Source organism: Macaca fascicularis, chromosome X, assembly GCF_037993035.2.
Source record: "Macaca fascicularis isolate 582-1 chromosome X, T2T-MFA8v1.1".
Taxonomy (NCBI): Eukaryota; Metazoa; Chordata; class Mammalia; order Primates; family Cercopithecidae; genus Macaca; species Macaca fascicularis.
Window position 1 is genome coordinate 99,329,031 of NC_088395.1, and position 23,076 is coordinate 99,352,106.

Here is a 23,076-nt window from a genome sequence, read left to right on the forward strand (position 1 = left end):
AGTCCTAGTATTCAGACAAGGGAAAAAAATAAAAAGCATCCAAACTGGAAAGGAAGAAGTCAAATGTACCTTGTTTGCAGATGATATGACCTTATATTTGGAAAATCCTAAAGACTACAGAAGAAAATGATTACAACTGATATGTTCACTAAATTTGTAAGAAACAAAATCAATGTACAAAAATCAGTAGTATTTCTATATGCCAACAGTGAACAATCTGAAAAAGAAATAAAAAGTAATCTCATTTACAATAGCCACACATAAATTCAAATACGTAGAAATGAACTTAACCAAAGAAGTGTAAGATAGATATAATGAAAGTTATGAAATATTGATAAAAGAAATTGAAAAAAATATTCAACATTCCTGAATTAAAATAATTAATACTATTAAAATGTCCATATTACCAAAAAGCAATCTACAGATTCAATGCAATCCCTATTGACATCCCAATGACATTTTTCACAAAAATATTTTTAAAATTATAACATTTATATAGAGCTACAAAATACCCAGAATAGCCAAAACAATCATGAGTAAAAGGAACAAAACTGGAGGAATCAAATTACCTATTTTTAGATTATACTACAGAGCTATAGCAACCAAAGCAGCATGGTACTCACATAAAAACAGACACATAGAAGAATAAAATAGAATAGAGAACCCAGAAACAATCCACACACCTACAGTGAACTAGTTTTCAACAAAGGTGCCAGGAACATACACTGGGGAAAAGACAGTCTTTTACATCAATGGTGCTGGGAAAACTAGATATCCACATACATAAGAATAAAACTAGAACACTGTCTCTCACCATATACAAAAATCAAATCAAAATGGATTAAAGACTTAAATCTAAGATCTCAAACTATGTAACTAGTAAAAGAAAACTTCGGGAAAAATTTCCAAGACATTGGTCAGGGCAAGTATTTCTTGAGCAATACCCCACATGAACAGGTAACCAAAGCAAACATGGACAAATGGCATCACATCAAGTTAAAAAGCTTCTGCACAGCAAAGGACACAATCATGAAAAGAAGAGACAACCCACAGAGTGTGAGAAAATATTTGCAAATTACTTATCTGACAAGGGATTAATAACCAAAATATATAAGAAGTTCAAAGAACTCTACAGGAAAAAAAAAAAAATATATATATATATATGTATATAAAATAGGTCGATTAAAAACTGGGCAAAGGATATGAATAGATATTTCTCAAAAGAAAACATACAAATGACAAATAGGCATAGGAAAGGGTGCCCAACATCACTGATCATTAGCGAAATCCAAATCTCTTATCTCATCTCAGTTAAAATAGCTTATGTCAACAACAATAACAAAAAATTAAAAAAATAAAAAATAAAAAAAACAAGCAATAGCAAATGCTAGTGAGGATGTGGAAAAAAAGGGAACTCTTGTAAACTGCTATTGAGAATGGATATTAGTACAACCACTATGAATAACAGTGGAGAGATTCCTCAAAAAACTAAAACTAGAGCTACCATACAATCCAGCAATCCCACTGCTGGTTATATACCCAAAAGATAGGAAATCAGTGTATTTAAGGGATATCTGCACTCTCATGTTTGTTGCAGCACTGTTCACAGTAGCTAAGATTTGGAAGCAACCTAAGTGTCCATCAACAAATGAATAGATAATGTGGTACATATACACAGTGGAATACTATTCAGCCATAAAAGATAATGAGATCCCATCACTTACAACATGGATAGAAATGGAGATCATTATGTTAAGTGAAATAAGCCAGGTACAGAAAAACAAATATCACAAGTTGTCACTTATTTGTAAGATCTAAAAGTCAAAACAATTGAACTCATGGACATAGAGAGTAGAAGGATGGTTACTAGAGATGGGGAAGTGTACTGAGGAGTTGGGGAAAGGTGGGGAAGGTTTATGGGCACAAAAAAAATTAAAGTAGAAAAAAGGTCTAGTATTTTATAGCACAACAGGGTGACTATAGTTGATAATATTTTTCATCTTAAAATAACTAAAAGAAGGTAACTGGTTTATTTGTAACACAAAATGTAAATTCCTTTTTAAAAAAGGGAAAATGAATTGATTGATACATCGTTCTCCATGATGTGATTATTTAATATTGCATGCTTGCATCAAACCATCTCAAGTACCTATAAATATATACACCTACTACGTACCCACAAAATTAAAACAAAAGATAAAAAAACCCAAATTTTACCACAAAATACCCCTAATTGCTAAAAAAAAAAAACAAACAAACAAGCAAACAAAAGAACCTGCACAAAATAAACAATGCTGGAACAATGCTGGAGGTATTGCACTGCCTGATTTCAAATTGTATTACAACATTGTCATAACCAAAACACCATGCATACAAACTGGACATAGAACAATGGAACAGAATAGATAACACATAAATAAATCCATAAACTTACAGCCAACTCATTTTCAGCATCACACCAAGAACATACATTGAAGAAAGAATAGTCTTTTTAATAAAATGATGCTGGGAAAACTGAATATCTCTTTCAAAAGAATAAAACTAGATCCCCATCTTTTGACATATAAAACTAGCAAACTCAAAATGGACTAAAGACTTATGCTAGGCGTAAAAAATTGAAACTAATATTTTTGGGGTAAAATCTCAAAAGAACAGAAAACAAAAGCAAAAAAGACAATTGTAATTACCTCAAAATAAAAAGCTTTCACTCAGAAAAACACACACACACAAACGCACACACACACATGTGCAAAACAAAACACAAAAACCAACACGGTGAAGAGACCACCTGCAAAATGGAATTACATGTTAACAAACTATCCAACAAGATATTAATAACCAGAATATATAAGGAACTCAGACTCAATAGCAAAAATAATAATCCCTTTAAAAAGTAAACAAAGGCCAGGTGCAGTGGCTCACTCCTGTAATCCCAGCACTTTGGGAGGCCAAGGCAGGCGGATCACGAGGTCAAGAGATGGAGATCATCCTGGCCAACATAGTGAAACCCTGTCTCTACTGAAAATACAAAAATTAGCCAGGCGTGGGGCTGTGTGCCTCTAGTCCCAGCTACTCGGAGGCTGAGGCAGGAGAATCGCTTGAACCCAGGAGGTGGACATTGCAGTGAGCCAAAATCATGCCGCTGCACTCCAGCCTGGTGACAGAGCGAAACTCCTTCTCAAAAAAAAAAAAAAAAAAAAAAGTAAACAAAATACATTAATACACGTTTCTCAAAAAAGACATGCAAATGGCTGAGCTATATGAAAAAATACTCAATACTAGTCATCAGGAAAATGCAAGTCAAAACCACAATGAAATATCTCACCTTAGCTAGAATGGAAATCATAAAAATAAAAAATAAAAATAAAAATAAAATTACAAATGCTGGTGAAGATGTGATGAAAAGAGAATGCTGCTACACTTTTGGTGGGAATATAAAGTAGAACCGCCACTATGGAAAAGAGTACTGAGATTCCTCAAAAAATTAAAAATAGAACTACCATGTGAAACTCACTGTGAAGCATTATATATCCAAAGGAAAGAAAATAAGTATATCAAAGAGATAGCTTTACTTTCATGTTTCTTGCAGCACTATTCACAGTAGCCAAGATCTGAAATCAACCTGTGCCCATCAATGAATGAATGGATAAGGAAATTGTTTTTTATATATATATGCACACACAATGAATTTTATTAAACCATAAAGAATAAAATCCTGTCATTTTCAGCAACATGGATGGAACATGAAGACATTATGTTAAGTGAAATAAGTCAGGCACAGAAAGACAAATATTGCATATTCTCATTCATAAGCAGAAACTAGGAAAGTGGATCTAATAAAGACAGAGAGTAAATGGTGGTTATCAGAGGCTGTGAAGAAAAGGAAAGTGATAAAGAGAAGTTGGTTAAATGGGTACAAAAATACAGTTAGGAGTAAGTCTTAATGCTGGATAGTACAATAGAAAATTATAGTTAACAATAATTTCGTGTATATTTCAAAATAGCGAGAAGAGAAGAATTGTAATGTTCCTGACACAAACAAAAGGTAAATATTTGAGGTGATGAGTCTCTCACTTACCCTGATTTAATTATTATGTATTGTATACATATATCAAATTACCACATGTACCACAAAAATATGTACAGCTATGATGTATAATTTTTAAAAAATAAAAAATAAACCACAAAAATATGTACAGCTATGATGTATAAATTTTTTAAAAAGCAAAAACATAAAGCAACCCAAATTTTTATCTTATAGCGCTGGTGCTCAGAAGTTCAAAATGAATCTTACTGGGCTAAAATCAATATGCTGGTGGAGATGTGCTATTTCTCGGGACTCCAGGGAAGAATCTTACATTTTCCAGCTTCTAGGGATTACTTACATTCCTTGGCTTCTGGGTCTTTCCTCCATCTTCACAACCAACAATATTAGCATCCTTGTCCCATTTTCTCTCTCTCTGTGTTTCTGTTGTCACATCTTTTTATTTGACTCTTTTAAGGATATATTTGATGACATTAGGACCACTGGGATATTGCAGGACAATGGCCTCATCCTAAGGCCCTTAATTTAATCACTTATATATTTAAAATCACTTTTGCTATGGAAGGCAACATATTTATATATTCCAGGGATTACGATGTGGATGGTTTAGGGAGGGAATTATTCTGTCTACCACAACTGATCTAGGAGGATCTCACTTGAGATTGCTTCTGCTCCATATGTTTTTATCTTTTAGTAAGCTCTCCCAGACTTTTTCACATGATAGAGGTAGAGATTCCAACAGTAAGAGGCTAAGCCCCAATGATCAAGTGCTTTTTAAGCCTCAGATTTGATAAAGTCTAACTGTCAAATCAAATCACAGAACCAACCCCAAAGTCAATACGGAAGGGGAGTGTACAAGGACATTGTTATAGGGATATAGGGAGAAAAAAATAATTTGGCACAATTACTAAAAATTTAAAACAGTACAGTAATTTATATTGAGTTACTTTCTCTCAGGACTTTGATATGATTTCACTGTATTCTAGCTCTTAATGCTTTAAAGAAGTTGTCATTACAATTATTGTTTTTTTTTTTTCAGATACCCTTTCTTTCCAAATGCTTGGGCGTGCTGTGGTTTGTTTCTAGACCTGTAGTCCTATTTTTATCAGTTCTAGAAAATTTTTCAGCCATTATCTTTTTAAATACTGCTTCTCCTTAAATTATTTCGGTTTTTTGTAAAAAGTGCTCCTTTATTTAAATGAGTAATTAGTGTTTACATTGTTATTATGTATACATTGCTAGTTGTAGCACCAATTAGTGACTGTGATTACATTTGTTTTGTTTTACTGCATTTTAGTTTCTCTGGAATTAATAGACTGATTTTCAATTGTGCCATTTCAATTTTGCAATTTGCAATCTACATATTAAAAACACTTCCCCAGTTCTTTCTGGTATCAAAGGCTTTTCTTGAGTCTCTCTTTCCTCTAGATTCTTTACTTCTACAGCCCTTTGCCGTCTTGATCTAATCTAATTAATATGTTTAAGAGGCCATGAAAGAATGCACATATGTATGCCAAAGAAAATAAATTTTCTTAGTCCTCTAGGCATTTGTGTCTCTGATGCCTTTGGACAAACTTAGACAATGCAGAAAGCTTTGAGTGACTCTTCAAAGGCATAATAATGATACATTGGGCTTTGGGGACTCAGGGAAAGGACTGGGGCTGACAACGGATAAAAGACTACACACTGGGTACAGTGTACACTACTGATTTTGGTGCACCAAAATCTCAGAAATCAACACTAAAGAACTTATTCATGAAACCAAACAGCACCTGCTCCCAAAAAACCTGTTGAAATAAAAAGATTAAAATAAAAAATCGTCTAACAATTATTTTCAGAGAGCACCTAAAAGTCAAAAGCAAGATGATAAAAGAACCAATGAAGAACACAAAAAACTCTTGTAAATGAAAAAGATAGTTGCTAAAATAAAAACTGTAATGGCAGATTTTGACAATAAAGTTAAGGAAATCTCCCAAAGTACTAGTAAATATTAAAGAATAATAAAAGACTTTATTGGGAGAACCCCTTTTAATCACTGGTGCTGTGCTCATTTTCTCTTAGCTCCAAGGGGAGCCCTGGCAGCCTGCACTCCTCCTCCCTTCAGGGTGGCCAGAGCCAAAGTTTAGGTCACCAGGATTCCTGCAACTTCTCAGGGACCCACTGGTTTTCTGAGCTTAGCAAAGACAGAGCAGGTTGTGGGGTATACCGGCAGGTGATCTGGTGATATAGTGGATCAAGGGTGGAGGGTCCTTGGGCAAAGGGATCCCAATATCTAGCCTGATCAGCTAGCTTTGTCTCAAACTTCTGCACTCAGATTGCTGGCATGTTCCAGGTGATCAGGGCCATGGGGCTCACTCAGGCAGAAACTGTGGCTGGCCAACAGGCTCCACCTTGCCCTGACTGATCTTGCAGAGGGAGGGACATTTAGCTCCTACACCAGCACATGAATCCTCACCTCACTCTTCTTTGTGTTCTAAGACTTGGGGTTCCCCCCCACACTTGAACTCCAGCCAAAAATCTCAGCTCAGTAACTGTGGTGGGTGTCCTCAAACCCTAGGAAGTTGAAACCAGTCCTGTGGCTTTGTCCTCTGGCCTCTTGGGGCCAAACACTGGCTGTACCAGGCTGTTGAACTGCTCTCCAACTGCTGGCAAAACAATCAGACAGAATAGTGGAGGCTGTGCTGTGTGCATTCTCTTGTGGGAGCTGAAAGGCAGCTTGCTTTGTGATGGGCCGGTGGAAAAGGGGGCATGCAGATCAGTTGCACCTTGGTGCCGCAGGGAAGGCAGCCTTCCTCTCTCCCAGCCAAAACTCAGGAGGAGCTACACTCATTCAAAGCAAGATGGAGAACCTTTGGGGATGGGCACTTATAGTCACGTTTTGCTGCAGTTGCCTTGTGTGCCATATAACATTTTGGTTCTGTGCAAGTTTATTCTCTGCCTCTGCCTACTGTTCAGGCAGTTCCCTCTGTCAACTGAAATGTCTATGAGGGTCACAGTATCTCCTGGAGCTAGGATTCCAGAGACTCACAGCAGGAATGTGATGTCACAGAGCTCCTTCATTTACCTCTTTCCTTAGGACCTGTTCAGAACCAAGAGCCTGGTCTGGTGACTCTATGTGGACTTCTCAGCTTCCTGTTTAACCTTGGAGTTGTGTTGTGTCTTTGTCAATTTTCAGTGTTTTCTCTAAAAGATCAGTTTGAAGTGTAGTTGTTTACCCAAGATTTTGGGTTCTCTCAGTAGAAGAGGAGCTTCCCAGCTGCATCTAATGGCCATCTTCTCTCTTCCATCAAGAAACACTTTAGACAACTTAAATTTATCAGTGTTTAATTGAGCAAAGCATAATTTATAAATTGGACAGCCTCCCAGACTAGAATATGTTCAGAGAATCTCCAGTGATATCTCACGGTTGAAAAATATTTGTGGATTAAAAAACAAAAGCTCAAGGTGAGGTCCAGAAACAGCTGGATTGGATATAGCTTGGTGTTTTGCTTATTTCAAAATGGGTTGAACAGTTGGTTGCCTTTGATCTGGCCAAAACTCAATGATTGGTACAAGAATAGGTGCAGTCTATTTTTAAACCTGGTTAGATTACACTTCATTGTGTACACAGAAATCTTTAGGTTGAATTCAAAATAAGACGGCAGCTTTAGACTAAACTTAACAATTCTAAAGAGTAATCTTGAATACCTTTGTGTCAAAGCACCTCAAATTTGTAGATGATTGCTCTAGAAGAATTATTATTGAGAAGAGAAGATACGATTAGGCAAATGTTCATATAGTTTATGTGACTTGAAAGATTAAGCTCAGTTTCTAGAAAAAAAGTTGAATAGAAAGAGTCTTATGTGAGAAACAACATAATGAAAAACTTGATATTACATACTGATTAGGGAGTGATGTAGGAGGATGTAAAAGTGATTTTCAAGTTTGAAGACTGAAAACTGAAAAACGATGGGCAACCATTGAAAAAAATGGGTTATGATTTATTAGACAATGGGCTAAAAGTTTTGACATTTTGAAAGTGAGATCTTGATAGAACTTCAAAATGGAAATAGCCAACTATCAAATAGAAATATAAGAAACAGTGTTCCAGGCCTGGCGCAGTGGCTCACGCCTGTAATCTCAGCACTTTGGGAGGCCAAGGTGGGTGGATCACGAGGTCAGGAGATCGAGACCATCCTGGCTAACAGGATGAAACGCAGTGTCTACTAAAAATTAAAAAAAAAAACTAGCCAGGCATGGTGGTGGGCCCCTGTAGTCCCAGCTACTTGGGAGGCTGAGGCAGGAGAATGGCATGAACCCAGGAGGCAGAGCTTGCAGTGAGCCAAGATCATGCCACTGCACTCCAGCCTGGGCAACAGAGCAAGACTCCATTTAAAAAAAAAAAAAAAGCGTTCCAGAGAAGTTTGAACTAAGTATACAAACTCCATATAGAAGTGGTAATTAGGATAACGAAATTTAAAAATGATATAAGGAGCAAAGTAACATTAAATCAAGGGCAGAGTCTTATATTAAAGAGCAGCAGGAAAAAACTGTTATTAGAAAAGCAACAATAAGCCTAGTTGAAAAGATGAGAGGAGAAACAAGATAATAAAAAGTCACAAACTATAAAGTTTAAGAATATTTCAATAAAAAAGGGATCATTAGTCAACTACTGCAGGGAAATAAATTTTAATGACAACTACAAAATTAGTTTTATCATTTGGAAATCATTTCAAAGAATAGTCTTAATAATGAGAAAGAGAAAGAAATCAGATAACAAATAAATAAAGATCAGATCAAGGTTGCCAAAACAAAGGAAATAATCGTATAAAGTTTTAAAAAATGTTACACAAACAAGAAGCCAGAGGTAGGCAGAACTTGATGTTTAAGGCTGCTTCTTAAAAACAGGACTAACAGCGAGGTGGTGAAGTTGATTGTTCCACCCACTGAAATCTCAATAATAATTTGGAAATAGTTGGTCCTGAGGAGATTATTCAGACAGAAGGATCTCAATTGTAAGAGATTTAAGGAGTGGTCAGTCCTTCTTTGGAATCTTTTTTTTTTTTTTTTTTAAAGAAAATAAAAGGATTAAATCCTGAGTCCACAGTCCCAAGACTGAACTACTGAGCACTTCTCCAGCTCCAGTGAAGATAGGGTATAAGTAAGTCAAAAACAGCAGGGTGACCAGTAGGTAAACAAGACATGTGGCAGGATTCTAGTCCTGGAATAAAAACTAGACATAAAGAATAACCTGTCAAAATTAAGCAATATAAACTAAGACAAAAAACCCGCATCTGGTGAATGAAATGTTAGGGCTCAGAAATCAATACTCCAAAATATGATACATTGACATTCTGAAGAAACTTCAACGTCTCTACGACTTTCTTCCCCCACATACTCTCTCTCCCAAAACCTTCAGATTTTTTTTTTTCTTAAGATCCAGATCCACCAAGGAGAACATTTTTTTTTCCTTCTCTATAAAGCAAAGAGTATAATCACATCTTAACAAACCCTTTCACAAGATAATATACAAGTTTTCTGTTCCCTGATCTGATTATTCTTCCTAGTGATCCCCTTAACAGATATTCTCTTCTCCCACCTTTCATAACCTTTTTTTGCCAGGATAGTATATAAGTTCCTGAACTCCATTGGAGAGTGGGAAATCATTCTGTGATGCTCCCCATCTGCACAACAAAGGTGTATGCCTTTTCTCCTATTAATCTACCTTATGTCAGTGATTTTCAGCAAACATTCAGAGAGCAAGAGGAAAATCTCCCTTGGCCTCTATGAAACTAACGTGCAGATGCACAATACATCTGTGAATCCAGGGAAGCACATTCTGAAGGGTCTATCTCAGTGAAGCAGATTCTAGACTGTCTGGCAGCAAGACTTTTGGGGGAACTCAATATATAGCTATTACTACTCATGTCACTAGAATTAGCACTACAGCCTTTGATGTAATGTATATATCATTTTGGATCAGCTAAGGACCAAATTTTCAGCTCGTAGGTGTCCAGGTGGAAACAGCTGGCAAGGCAGAGGCTGAGAAATCAAGGTATGTCTTGACAGATGGGGTAAAGTTTTCATTTTGTTTTCCTAAAGATAATTAAAACACATGTATAACAGAAATGAAAAAAACAAACAGTTGAGTAGAAGACATTAAGTACATAAGAGAAAGGACAAAATTTGTGGAGGGAAGTAATGAATTAAGTTGAGAAAATAAGCTGGCAGAAAGTTATTTATACAGTGAAGAAATGTTATTTTTTTTTCAAATTAGGTACAAGTCTAGGTGCATATTAAAGATTGGTAATCAGTAAATACAAAGATATGACTTTATGAAGCTTAAAATCTAGTAGAGGAGACAGAAATATATGTATATGTTATATATATCTATATATATACTTATTTATTTATAAGGTTACTAAATATTGTCCCAATACTAGCTCAGCACTTTAGCCCTCCACTTTGAACTGAGAGGAAATTCTCTAAAGCTAGGTTAATATAGCTTAATAGAGCAAAACAAGGAACCGAAAATGGCTAGATTAGTCTATGTGACTCATAAACATAAAGTATATATAGATGGTGATTGATATATATATATACACATATGTGTGTGTGTGTGTGTATATATATATGGTGATAAGACTTCTATAGAAGAGAACTGAATGTTGTGAAAAAAAATATGGAAAAGGGGAGAAATTAGACAGCCGATTTATATCAGGTTGTAAAGGAAGACTGGCTTTAAGAGGTTTCATTGGAGCTAAGATCTTAATAAGTTGGCTGAACAAGGTGCTGACCAGCTGGAAAAGCCTTTCAAGTAGAAATTACAGGAAAATAAAAACTCTCAGAAGAGGTAATAAATTTAGCATGTGGAGGGTCATAAAGTGGCTGGAGCATATCATGTGAGGGAGAAAGTAGCAGAAAGTATGGGGGAGTCAGTGAAGGTTCAGATCATGCAGGGTTTTACAGGTTTTAATAAAGAGTTTGAATATTAAATTCTAAGTGTAAAGGGAGAAGACATTGGAGGATTTGAATGAGACAGTGAAATTTTCTAATTTACATTTTTAAAAGATTATTCTCATTGCTGTATGAACAGCATAATTAGGTGAAGAAGGGAACTGGGTGCAACAACAGCAACAAAAAACAAACAAACAAAAAAATAAGTCTATTTTAATATTCAACCAAGAGATGAGGGTGGCCTATCCTAGGCTGGTGATGGTGGGGAGAAAGAGAAATGGAGAAGTGGGATATTTCTTGGAAGTAGACATTTCAAAACTTTGATGAATTAGATGTGTGTGAAGACCAGAAGAAAGGTGTCCAGAAAGAAATCAGATTTATAATTCAGGCATTTACTTGATGTGTTGATTATGTTAAATAATAGGGTTAAAAAGGAAAACCAATGTAATCAATGTGGCAGATGGGAATCTAGTGATAGAAATGGCAATTTAATCTACTGACATATGATGAGATTAAAATTGAGTAGTAGATTAGAATGACCTATGCTTGGGTCATTTTCTGTTTATCATTATTCAGACATAACTAAAAAATAATGCATATAAAATAGAGGATTCTAGTTTGGGAATTTTGTCATGAATCAAAATTGAAACAGTTGAAACAGTTGAACTTAATTGTGTCGAAGTAGGTAGGCAGATTTTAAAATACTATCTACTATATAAATTCTTAAAATGCAAACCTACTTTATTAAATGCCTTTAAACTCCATGTTGCCTGCCATAAGATTGTTTGGAAAGACTTAATGATTTAATTGGAAGCATCAATTAAAATAAAACATATTACTTTATATGTTAAACACTATATATATATATATATATATGTACAGAATTTAAGGATTTGACCTAGTTGTTCCTCAGAGGGTCAAGTTTTTGTTACAACAAGAACATGTCTCTAAGAACCATCTTTACAATACAAATTTCAATTAACTGTGGCATTTCCTTTCTGCTGTAAATAAAGCTGGCTATTGAATAAATTGTGAAGTACAAAAACCTCACCTTACAAATTTCTCTAATCCATTTTTTCACTTCTTTCTTTCTACACATTTCCTGGGAATTTAATATTCTATTTCTCCCTCTGGCTCTTCTTCCTCTATAGCAATTGTGGCATCCTATGCAAGACTTACATCCTCTGCACTCCTATGTTATGAATATTTTATTTTCTATATGACCCAAAGATGATATAACCAAGCAATTTTACTTCTAGGTATATGCTCAAAAGGTTTACATACTGGTACTCAAAAAATTACTTGTACACAAATGTTCATAGTAGCATTATTCAAAATAGACAAAAGTTAAAAACACCCCAAATGTCCATGGGCAGTTAATGAATAAACAAATTGTGGTATATATGAAAATATCCAACCATAAAAAGGAATGAATTAGTGATACATGATATAACTTGAAAAACATTTATGCTAAGTGAAATACACCAGACAGAATAGATCACATACTGTATGATATTATTTACTTCTTCACACCCCTATCAAAACTGATTCACAGATGACATGATTCTATGTATGGAAAATCCCATAGGATCCACCAAAACCTAATAGACCTAATAATTAATTTAGCAAAGCTTCTGGGTAAAAACCAACACATAAAAATCAGCTATCTTTTTATACACTAATAATGAACAATCTGAAAAGGAAAAAATGGAAATAATTCCATCTACAATAGTATCCAATAAAGTTAAGTATTTAGGAATAAATTCAACCAAATATGTGAACAGTTCATACACTGAAAACTATAAAACATTAATAAACTAAAGAATACATAAATAAATGGAAAGATATCTCATGTTTTTGGATTAGAAGACTCACTTTTGTTAAAATGGCAATGCTAACTTCAAGCAATCTATAGATTCAATGCAATCATAAAAATTCTAAGAGCCTTTCTGCAGAAACGGAAAACCCAATTCTTGAATTCATATGAAATTGCAAAGAGCCTTGAATATTAAAACACTCACAAAGTAGAGGAACAAAATTGAAGGACCATCATTTTCAAATTTTATAACTTACTACAAAACTACAGTAATTAAACAGTATGGTCCTAGCATAAGAACAGTCATATGCACTGATGGAACAGGATTGAGAGTCCAGGAATAATCATATATATGTATGGTCAGTTGATTTTCAACAAGGATGCCAAGATTATTCAATAGATAAAGAATAGTTTCCTCAAGAAAACGGTGCTGTGACAAATTGATATTCACAGACAAAATAAAAAAGTTGTAGCTTTATACAAAATTATACAAAAAAATAAATTATGTATATATACATATACAAAAATGTACTTAAAATTTTATCAAAGACTTAATTATAAGAGTTAAACTCTAAAACTCTTAAAAAAAAAAGAGTTTTCTTGAGGTAAGCTAAGGAAGGAAGCAGGAACAGCTGGAAGGACCAGAAAACGGGGGTTTTCTATCTATACTCAAGGAGCCAAAGAGCCAACCAAAGCCTGCAGGAGGCATCTTCAGACTGCGAGGGGCTCCCAGAGGATTCTGGGACAGTGCGGGCTCACCATGCTGCCTTGCCTCGCCTCGTCCTGCTTCTCCTGATGGAGCGAGCTGTCCGTGTGCACTGTGGCAGGTGATAGTGGAGAGGAACAGACACAGCACTGAAGCAGAGACCTGGATAACTGTGGCCTTGGAGGAAGGCGCTGGCCCCAGCATTTGGCTCCAGCTGCAGGAGGTGAAGACGGGCAAGGCAAGCCAGTTCTTTGGGCTGATGGGGAAGTCAGGGGGAGGAAGACCTCTGATCCAGCCAAGGAGAAAAAAAGCATTGTCAGCTGGAACACACGCTCCAGGGCCTCCTGGGCAAGAGAAGCCTGTCCACAGAAGGCAGAGAGGATGAGGCCCAAGGTTCAGAGTAAAAGCCTCCACTGCAGACTTCCCAGAGGACGTGGTGCCGCTTCTTCCTACCTGGATGTCACAGCTGACAAGTCAGCAGGCCAACTCTCTTCTCTGTGTCTCCTGTCCTCATCACTGGCACTTCACACAAGGCCCACACTGAACCCACCAGGCGTCTTCCTGGACAGCAGTCCTGCATAAATGCACGATCTTCACCGTTGCAAGCTGCATTGACTCTGCCCTCCCTCACACTCAGAGCTGGCATCTCACTACACAGCAGTGGGGAGATTCACACACTCTGTATCCTGTGCCTAGCACACAGTAGGTGCTCAATAAATGAGTGACCAGTGGGGGGGGGGAAGAAAGGAAAAAAAAGGTTTCCTTTCTCTTTTTTTTTTTTTGAGATGGAGTCTTGCTCTGTTGCCCAGGCTGCAGTGGTACGATCTCGACTCATTACAACCTCCGCCTTCCTGGTTCAAGCAATTCTCCTGCCTTAGCCTCCCAAGTAGCTGGGACTATAGGCATGCACCACCATGCCTGGCTAATTTTTTGTTTTAGTAGAGATGGGTTTCACCATGCTGGCCAGGCTGGTCTTGAACTCCTGACCTCGTGATCCGCCCACCTCGGCCTCCCAAAGTGCTAGGATTACAGGCGTGAGCCACCACGAGAAAAAAGGTTTTCTTGACCTTCATGACCTTGGATTTGGCAACAGATTCTGAGATCTGACATCAAGAGTACAACCAACAAAAGAAAAAATAGATAAATTGGAGTTTGTTAAAATTAAACCGGTTTTCATGTTAAAAGACATTCATGTTAAAGGACATTATCAAGGAAGAGAAAGACAACTTATGGAACGGGATAAAATATTTGCAAATCATATAGCTGACAAGAATCTAGTATCCAGATTTTATAAAGAATGCCTTCTACTCAATAACAAAATGAAAAACACTACCATTCAACTCTTAAGTCTTTAACAACAACAACATGGAAAACAATCTCATACAACCAGCCCATGGACTCGAATTGATGTTCCTCTAAAGATGTGCAAATGACACTTGAAATGTAATGCTAAACATTATTAGTCATTAGGACAATGCAAATCAAAATCACAATGAGATACCACTTCACTCCCATCTACATGGCAATTTTTAAAAATCAGAAAAATAACTAGCATTGTCAAGAATATGGAGAAATTGCAAGCCTTTTACATTGCTTATGAGAATGTAAAATTGGTCAGTTGCTGTGGAAAATGATGAGAGTTCTGATACAGGAGATAGAAAGAATTTATTTAGACAGATAGTGAGAGCAAAAGAGTCTTTGGCAGAACTTCCCTTCTGACAAAAAGCAACCTAAGAAATCATTTTATTTCTCACAAGAGCAGCCTGAAAGATCGAGCGGCAAATATAGATAAGGAAGCTGGAAGTTTGCACGGGGAAATGCCAGCAGCTACACCAATAGAAAAGGGCTACCTGGGGGCCAGGCATGTCCACCATGGAAGCTCCGTTTTATTTTCTTTGTTAACACTTGTATAGTAAGAAAGAAATGGGCAACATGGAAACGCTCAGGCAGGGAACCCACCTGAATAATAAAAGATTGGGGTGGGGGCTGCCAGAGATTCATGTGGTATGCAGATGGCAAACCTGGTTCTAACTGTTTTTTCGTGCCCTGTGTAGATCAGACACCATCTCCCCACTAGCTCAACTATAAAAACTCCCTCCTTCATTTCACTGCAGATCAGCCGCCCAGTTTCCGGGTCCCCTTTCTATAACAGAAAGCTATTATCTGTCTTTCACCTGTCAAATTTCCCTTTTAACTTCACTCTTTGTGTGTCCACATCCTTGATCTCTGTGGCTGAGACAACGAACCTCGGGTGTCACCCCAGAAAACAAGGCCACTTCATTGTGGGAGCTCACTTGAGATCCAAGGTAGATTCATCAAAATAAAGAGTATAGGAGCAGTTCTTTAAAAAGTTAAACATAGAATTAGCATATAATCCAGTAATTCCACTTCAAGGAATACACTGAAAAGAATAGGATACTAGTACTAAAAGAAATACTTGCACACAAATATTCATAGTAGGTCTAGTCACAATTGACAAAAGCAGGACACACCCAAATGTCTATAAGTAGCTTAATGGACAAATAAACGGTGTTATATACATACAATGGAAAATATTTAGCTATAAAAAGGAATAAAGTACCTATACATGCTATAACCTGAAAAATGTGTTTTGTTAAGACACAAAAGGTCATGTATTGTATGATCCAATTTATATATAATTTATGAATGGGCAAATTCACAGAAATGAAAAGTAGATTGATGGTTTTCAAAGGCTGGGGGAAGTGAATGGAGAATAAGTGGTTACTGGGTATGTGATATTATTTTGGGGTTAACGAAAATGTTTAGAACTAGATAGAGGTGATTGCACAACATTGTTAAAATAACTAATGATACTGAATTACTTATTTTAAAATGGCTAATTTTATTTTATGAGAAATTTGCCTCAATTGAAAATAACTGGCTGTGTCTCATTTTTAAAAATCTAACCAATCTGAAGTTTACATTTAATGGCTTAATGTTCCACTCCCTGTTGGATAATATGCAGTCTGATAGAGGGAGGTTATAATGCTTTAACACAAAGAATTGGTTAACGGCAAACATTTCTGGCAGGGCAAGTTAGATAAATATTATGGGTTATGGAAGTAGTCTAACCTCCTCAATTAATACAAGTGTAAGTGTGTTTTTTTCTTACAGAACAATTTCAGTACATTGATAATGGTGCTACTTCATGATTTTTGCATTTTTATGATTGACTCATATTTTAAAATCTTAATTATATATATAGTTAAAATGTAGTGCTCAGATGAGGCTTATTGCACAATTAGGGATTTCTGAAAGCATGTGGTCTTAAGTGCTAGTAGTTTTGAATCCCACGTCTTTAGAAATATTATTATGTATATATATTTTTAAATGATTTGTCTTTTGCAGTAGGAGAGCACCTAGTGTCACTGGTGGAGAGTGTCCAGGTTCTTGGCATCTTGGACAAAGAACTGGACAAATCACACAAACAAAGCAAAGAAGGAATAAAGGGATTTACTGAAAATAAATGTATGCTCCAGTGTGGGAGCGGGCCCGAGCATAGGGGCTCAAGGGCCCCATGACAGCATTTTGGGGAGTTGCAACACCCTCTAGAGGATTCCACTGGTTACTTTGGGTGTGCCCTATGTAAATGGAGAGGATGAAGTAATGTTACAAAGTCATTTACTTGGCCTACGCCCTATGGAGAGGATATTTCCTGTCATAGCTGAAGTGTGAATCGGCCTTACGTTCCCTGCCTCCAGATCCTAGTTTCCTCCCTCATCTGCCCAGAGAGATGTGATCCTCATACATTTTTATGGGAGGCAGAGGGTCCAATGGTCTTTTTTCTGTAACTGCTTTATGCTGGCTTGGGGCATAGTCCCTACCTACTGGGGATCACAAAACTGTCATTCTGCTGTGTCTAGTGGAGGCAAGGTAGCTCCTTGATGGCCAGGGGTGGTGTCTTCACTTGGAACTGGCTGGAGCCTTTGTTGCATGATCACCTAAAGCTTGATGCTCTCTAGGCGAGAGGAAATGAATTTGGTTAAAAGATGTAATGGGAACTTCATAGGGTGGATACTTCTGCTGTCAGGAATGTTTGTTATAGAGAATTGCAAGAGAAAAAACAAAACCTGATTTGTTCTGGAATCTATGTATTTCCTTAAAGTCTTAGCCCAAGTAACTCCATTTCGTTTGGTTTGGACTGTTGGGGCCTGGTGCATGAGCTTACTTCAAAACAATGGCCTCCCAGAATTTTGTTTAAAATTTCCACCTTTTTGGTTAGGTTCTCACTTAGGTGAGAATATAACCAAAACTTAGGGTCTTAGCACCACTCTTAGTTACCCTCATTTTGGGTTTCCGGTTTCAGCACGTTATTTATAGGTTATGGTGTCCTCATGGTTGCACATTTCTTTCAGCTCCTGTTATCCAGTTGAAGAGAGACCATATGACATAATAGAGATGACTGCATGCAAGCATTTAAAACCTTTGAGATAATAGAGCACTCCAGGGAGACTATTATTATGACTATTGGGAGGATAATACCAACAGTTTGGAATATGCTCCTTACCCAAAGTCCCCATGAACTAAAACTTCCTAAAATCAAATAGATCAAAGACTGACTTAACTAAGCAGTATCTTCATTAATCCACTATCACTGAATTTCTCTAATGTTCATTTGATGCATTCCTTTATAGGTCATAAGTGCCAGAAGCTGTACAGATACTTTTCTGTTCAGCCAATTCCATTATAACTTTCACAATAGAAATTAAAGTCTGTTGTGAAATTGTAGCCTTTACAGTATTTTTTTGCTATAGAGCCTATCATGGGGAATACATTTCTAGTAACTGCCTCTTTTACTTTAAGCTATGGAAAAAGGAACAAATGATGCCCTTCTAGAAGAATGAAGCCCTCCTGGCAATGCTCTTTTTAACCCCTGATGTGGGTCAACAGGAGTGAGCCAAAGTTTTATTTTTGACTGACTCTGAGGCAACACATGTACCATTAAAGTTTCCTACCTACGTTGGGCGTTTGTCTTTGACTTATCATAGTATAAGTTTATCCATGTATAAGGCTTGCTGCAAATGCCTTCACAAATAAAAATATACCCTATAAGTGCCCCTAACAGACCCCTTTTTCACTTCTATTGTTCATAGAGGCAGAAGCAAGAAAAAAATATTCAAAGATAAGAGCTTCATGATAGTAGAAGTCTTAATGTGTAAACTTGGCAAAAGCTGCTTACATCAAGGATGCCATCTTTTTCTTGGGAGAAATTTCCCTAGTTAGTTTTACCTTAAAGGGTTCCAAAGGGTGTACAGCTCCAAGAGTGTAGAGGAACCCTTCTCAGTTGTAAGACTATGAACCCAAAGCCCAGGGTACCAAAGCTTTGTTGTAATGTGCATAGCAAGGACAGTTTTTTCCTGATGTTTCCAGAAGATCCAAACCATAAAAGCTTTCTTTACCTGATGAAAATACACTGTAGCATAATAATCTTCTCTTATAACATCAGCCCTCTTGCATGGGAAAGCTTTTATACAACCAGAAAACATGCATTGAAAATAACAATTTAATGAAATCCCTTTAGAAAGTGTTTAAATGGCCTACCAGGTAACCAAATGTACCTGAAGCTTTAATTGTTTTTCCAGAAATATGGGGCCAAACATTGGTTATAAACTATTTTAGTAATTTGTAAGATTCCACACCAATATATTCAATTTGGATTATTTTATATTTTTCATGATGAATTATGGACTGGAGAACCTTTAATAACAAAAATTTTAAGGGCTCAGGAAGGGCAAAGTGGCCATCCTGGTTCTCCATGGGTCCACGCTTAATTAACATTAGACTTATATCCTCTTGAATATCAGTTGTTTTTCCAAATTTGGTGCATAGCACTGACAAGGAAATTCGGTTATTTCTGTGATTTACAATAACAATATAATAACCATAATTATAATTGACAGTATATACTTAGATATTAGAATTTCAGCAATCTCATACAATTTTGGAACACAATATTATTCACAAAAATATAACCTAAAGAAGATTTAGCATCATTTTGGCAATCTCATGTAACTAAACATGCTAAATAATCCTGTTTACCTCCTCTCTGGATGTTTTAAGGGGCCTTCTGATTCATCCTAAAAGTCAGCCACTAAGAAAGACAGTTCTGAAACTGAAGTTCAATTTTGGAATTTCAGATTACCATAAATTATTTATTTTGCCAAAATGATGGCTTAGGAATTTAAATAAGTAAAAACCTTTTTATAATCTTTTACCAAAAAAAAAAAAAAAAATTCCGAATTCTACTGCTTTTACACACTTTGCATGTAAAGCTATGTCTAGTAGTATTACCGGCATGTTGCAATGGCAAATTTTAATGTAAGTCCTGGTAAGTTGTGTTCTGATGAGGTTTGACTATTTCCAGCATAGCTAGGAATATGGCCAACTCCACATGTCCCCAGGCCTTACCTAGCTGGAAAGCAGACAAATTAAACAATTTTCAAAAGCCAAACAAGCAGCTTATGACCTTAACGCATTTAGCAAACCTAACATTTGAACATAATTTAGACCACGTGTTTACATTACGAAGACATTTGTATTTTACCAATAACCTTTAAAACTATCTTTATTTCCCAAAGATCACTCAAGTTACATGAACTAAATAAAAAGCATTACATTTTTCACTTTTCTGACAAAACATTTAAGATCTTATTATTAAGCCAATTAATTTAAAACTTTACAGAGGAAATAAACAGTGACTTTTACTTTACGTTAGGCAAAGAGAGAAATATGACTTAAATTCTATTTAGGAGCGTATACTCACTACACTTAAAGTATCGGGAAACCTAAAATTCAAAAAGTTAGTTTAAGGTTAAAAGGCTGATGTGCTCTATCAATTCCTGTGGGCCCATCAAAGGTAGCCTAGGAATTCCAGATAAATGGAACAAATGATGACTTGCTAGAAATGCATAGGAAACAAAATAACTTCACAGAAACAAAAGTCTTCCACTAGAAACTAAAAAAAAAAAAAAAAAAAAAAAGATTTTTTACATATGCATACACAAGCAAAGCCAGAGAAGAATAAACAGTGAACGAACGAAAACTAGAAGTAAACCGTCTGGGAAGTGAAAAGCGCCTCTGCCCGGCCACCACACCGTCTGCGAAGTGAGGCCTCTGCCCGGCCCCCGCAACGTCTGGGAAGCTAGGAGTGCCTCTGCCCAGGCGCCCCACCATGTGGGAAGTGCGGAGCGAGTCTGCCCGGCCGCCCCACCATCTGGGCAGTGGGGTGCGCCTCTGCCCGGCCACCGCCCGGTCTGGGACGTGAGGAGCGCCTCCGCCTGGATGCCCTACCGTCTGGGAAGTGAGGAGCGCCTCTGTCCGGCTGCCGAACCCTCTGTGAAGTGAGGAGCGCGTCTGCCAGGATGCCCTACCGTCTGGGAAGCGAGGTGCGCCTCTGTCCGGCTGCCGAACGGTCTGTGAAGTGAGGAGCGCGTCTGCCTGGCCGCCACCTTCCGGGAAGTGAGAAGCGCCTCTGCCTGGATGCCCTACCGTCTGGGAAGCGAGGTGCGCCTCTGCCTGGCGGCCGCACTTAATCAGTACCTCTGCACAGCCGCCCCACCGTCTGGGAAGTGAGGAGCGCCGTTGCCCTGCTGCTGTGCAACCCTCCAAGTATGAAGTGGCAGCCATGTGTGTGATCTTTCTGCCCTCCCCAAGTTTGCATTTTTGATATTAACGTTTACTTTTAAATTAAAAAAAGAAAGAAAGACAACTAGAAGCAAAAACAAACGGAAAACCAACCCTAAATTTTCCCACTTAATTTACCCTGGAGGCTACAGTGTTACTTAGGGCCAAAACACACCCACATAATGAATATTTTGTTCTTGATACACAATTCAGTATCCTTAAGCTCACTAACATTATCATACATCTTTTGCAATCAATAAATTTACTTTAGACACATGATTGATCAGTACTCCAGTGCCAGCGCTATCCATGCAACACAGTAAACATAGTGTGAAGCAATGCTAGCATGGATGTGAAATTTGGCTCCACACTAAATCCAGCTTCATGCTTAACTATATAAAAAAGGAATAGCCAAACTACCGATGCATTTCTTTGCAATTCTTCTTATTTAATTTTAATCAAGACTAAGAGCTTTAACTATGAAACTGTTAATTAGCCAAATGTCTTCAATTCTCTATCAGGTTTTAAGAAATATTTTATTATTGAAACTTTTTTCCACATCTTTCTCCCCTGCTTAATGATTCCTTACTACATTGTTTCATAAATAACCTTTTCAAATCTGTAATCTATACTAACTTTTAGATAACTTCTGAATTAGACAAAATTATTCTTTTTTCCACTAATAACATAACCTTTCTGGCACATTTTGTATACAGAATGACCGGTTAACTTTTTATCTATGGTAACCTAAAGCTTTAGTGAAACTCTAAAAAGCAAGAAATTCTGAACTATCAGATATGGGCATTTATAGATAAAAACAATTCCACAATTTTAGAAACATATTTCCCAATATCACAACCCTTTCTTAATTGGAAATAACCCAAATATTAAATGAGCATTAAAATAACTTTAAGACTTTAATTTACACAAAAAGTTTATCTAAAACATTTATCCCATTCACTGTACTTAATTTTTACTTTTAACAAGGGTGACAGGAGCCATCAACCGGCATCATCACATTGGTCTGGAAAGGCAGGAGAACTTGAGGCAGGTTGGGGGATTAGGGGCTTTCAGATTCAGGTAGTTGGAAGACAAAAAGTTGCATTCTTTTGAGTTTCTGATTAGCCTTTCCAAAGGAAGTAATCAGATCCGCACTTATCTCAGTGAGACTTTGAATAGAATGGGAGGCAGGCTTGCCCCAAGCAGCTCCCAGCTTGAATTAACAATGACATTTTAAAATATCTAGCAAAGACAAACATAAAATTCAGACAAAATGTATGCTGACAATTCTAAAGGCATTTCTATTTTTATTCCACCAATAATTTTAAAGGTACCTTGTTTAGTAAAGTTACACTTTAAGTCATGTGAACTTGAAAATAGCTTAGACTTATTTACTTAATTTATGAGCGCTCATTTACTCATAAGTCAGTTTGGTAGACACAACATATAACAGTAAGTGTACATACAAATAAGCACGTCTAAACATGTATACACACACATAAACAAAGATCCAACAGCTTGGGACCTTAGCCTTGAGATAGCAATACAATACTTTGCCAGTTTTACTTTGCCCCAGTAGATAAAATCCATTGAAGGCTGTGAACCAAAATTTCAGATAAAGCAGTCTCCTTGGCAGTTTGACTTCTTTTTTTTTTCTTTTTTTTTTTTTAGACAGAGTCTCGCTTTCTCGCCCAGGATGGAGTGTAGTGGCGCGATCTCGGCTCACTGCAACCTCTGCCTCCTGGGTTCAAGTGATTCTCCTGCCTCCGCCTCCTAAGTAGCTGGATTACAGGCGTGCGCCACCATGCCCGGGTAATTTTTATATTTTTTTAGTAGAGATGGAATTTCACCATGTTGGTCAGGCTGGTCTCAAACTCCTGACCTCGTGATCTGCCTGCCTCAGCCTCCCAAAGTGCTGGGATTACAGGT

The 23,076-nt window shown here is 36.9% G+C and overlaps 1 protein-coding gene across 1 annotated transcript; it reads left to right on the forward strand.

Moving 5' to 3' along the window:
• Positions 1-280: 280 nt before the first annotated feature.
• Positions 281-14,523, forward strand: TAC4 (tachykinin precursor 4). Its single transcript, XM_074030201.1, is given in 4 exon segments — positions 281-300; positions 13,599-13,646; positions 13,648-13,819; positions 13,821-14,523. Coding segments are annotated over 4 exon segments (327 nt in total). The 3' UTR covers positions 13,908-14,523.
• The last annotated feature ends 8,553 nt before the right edge of the window (positions 14,524-23,076 follow it).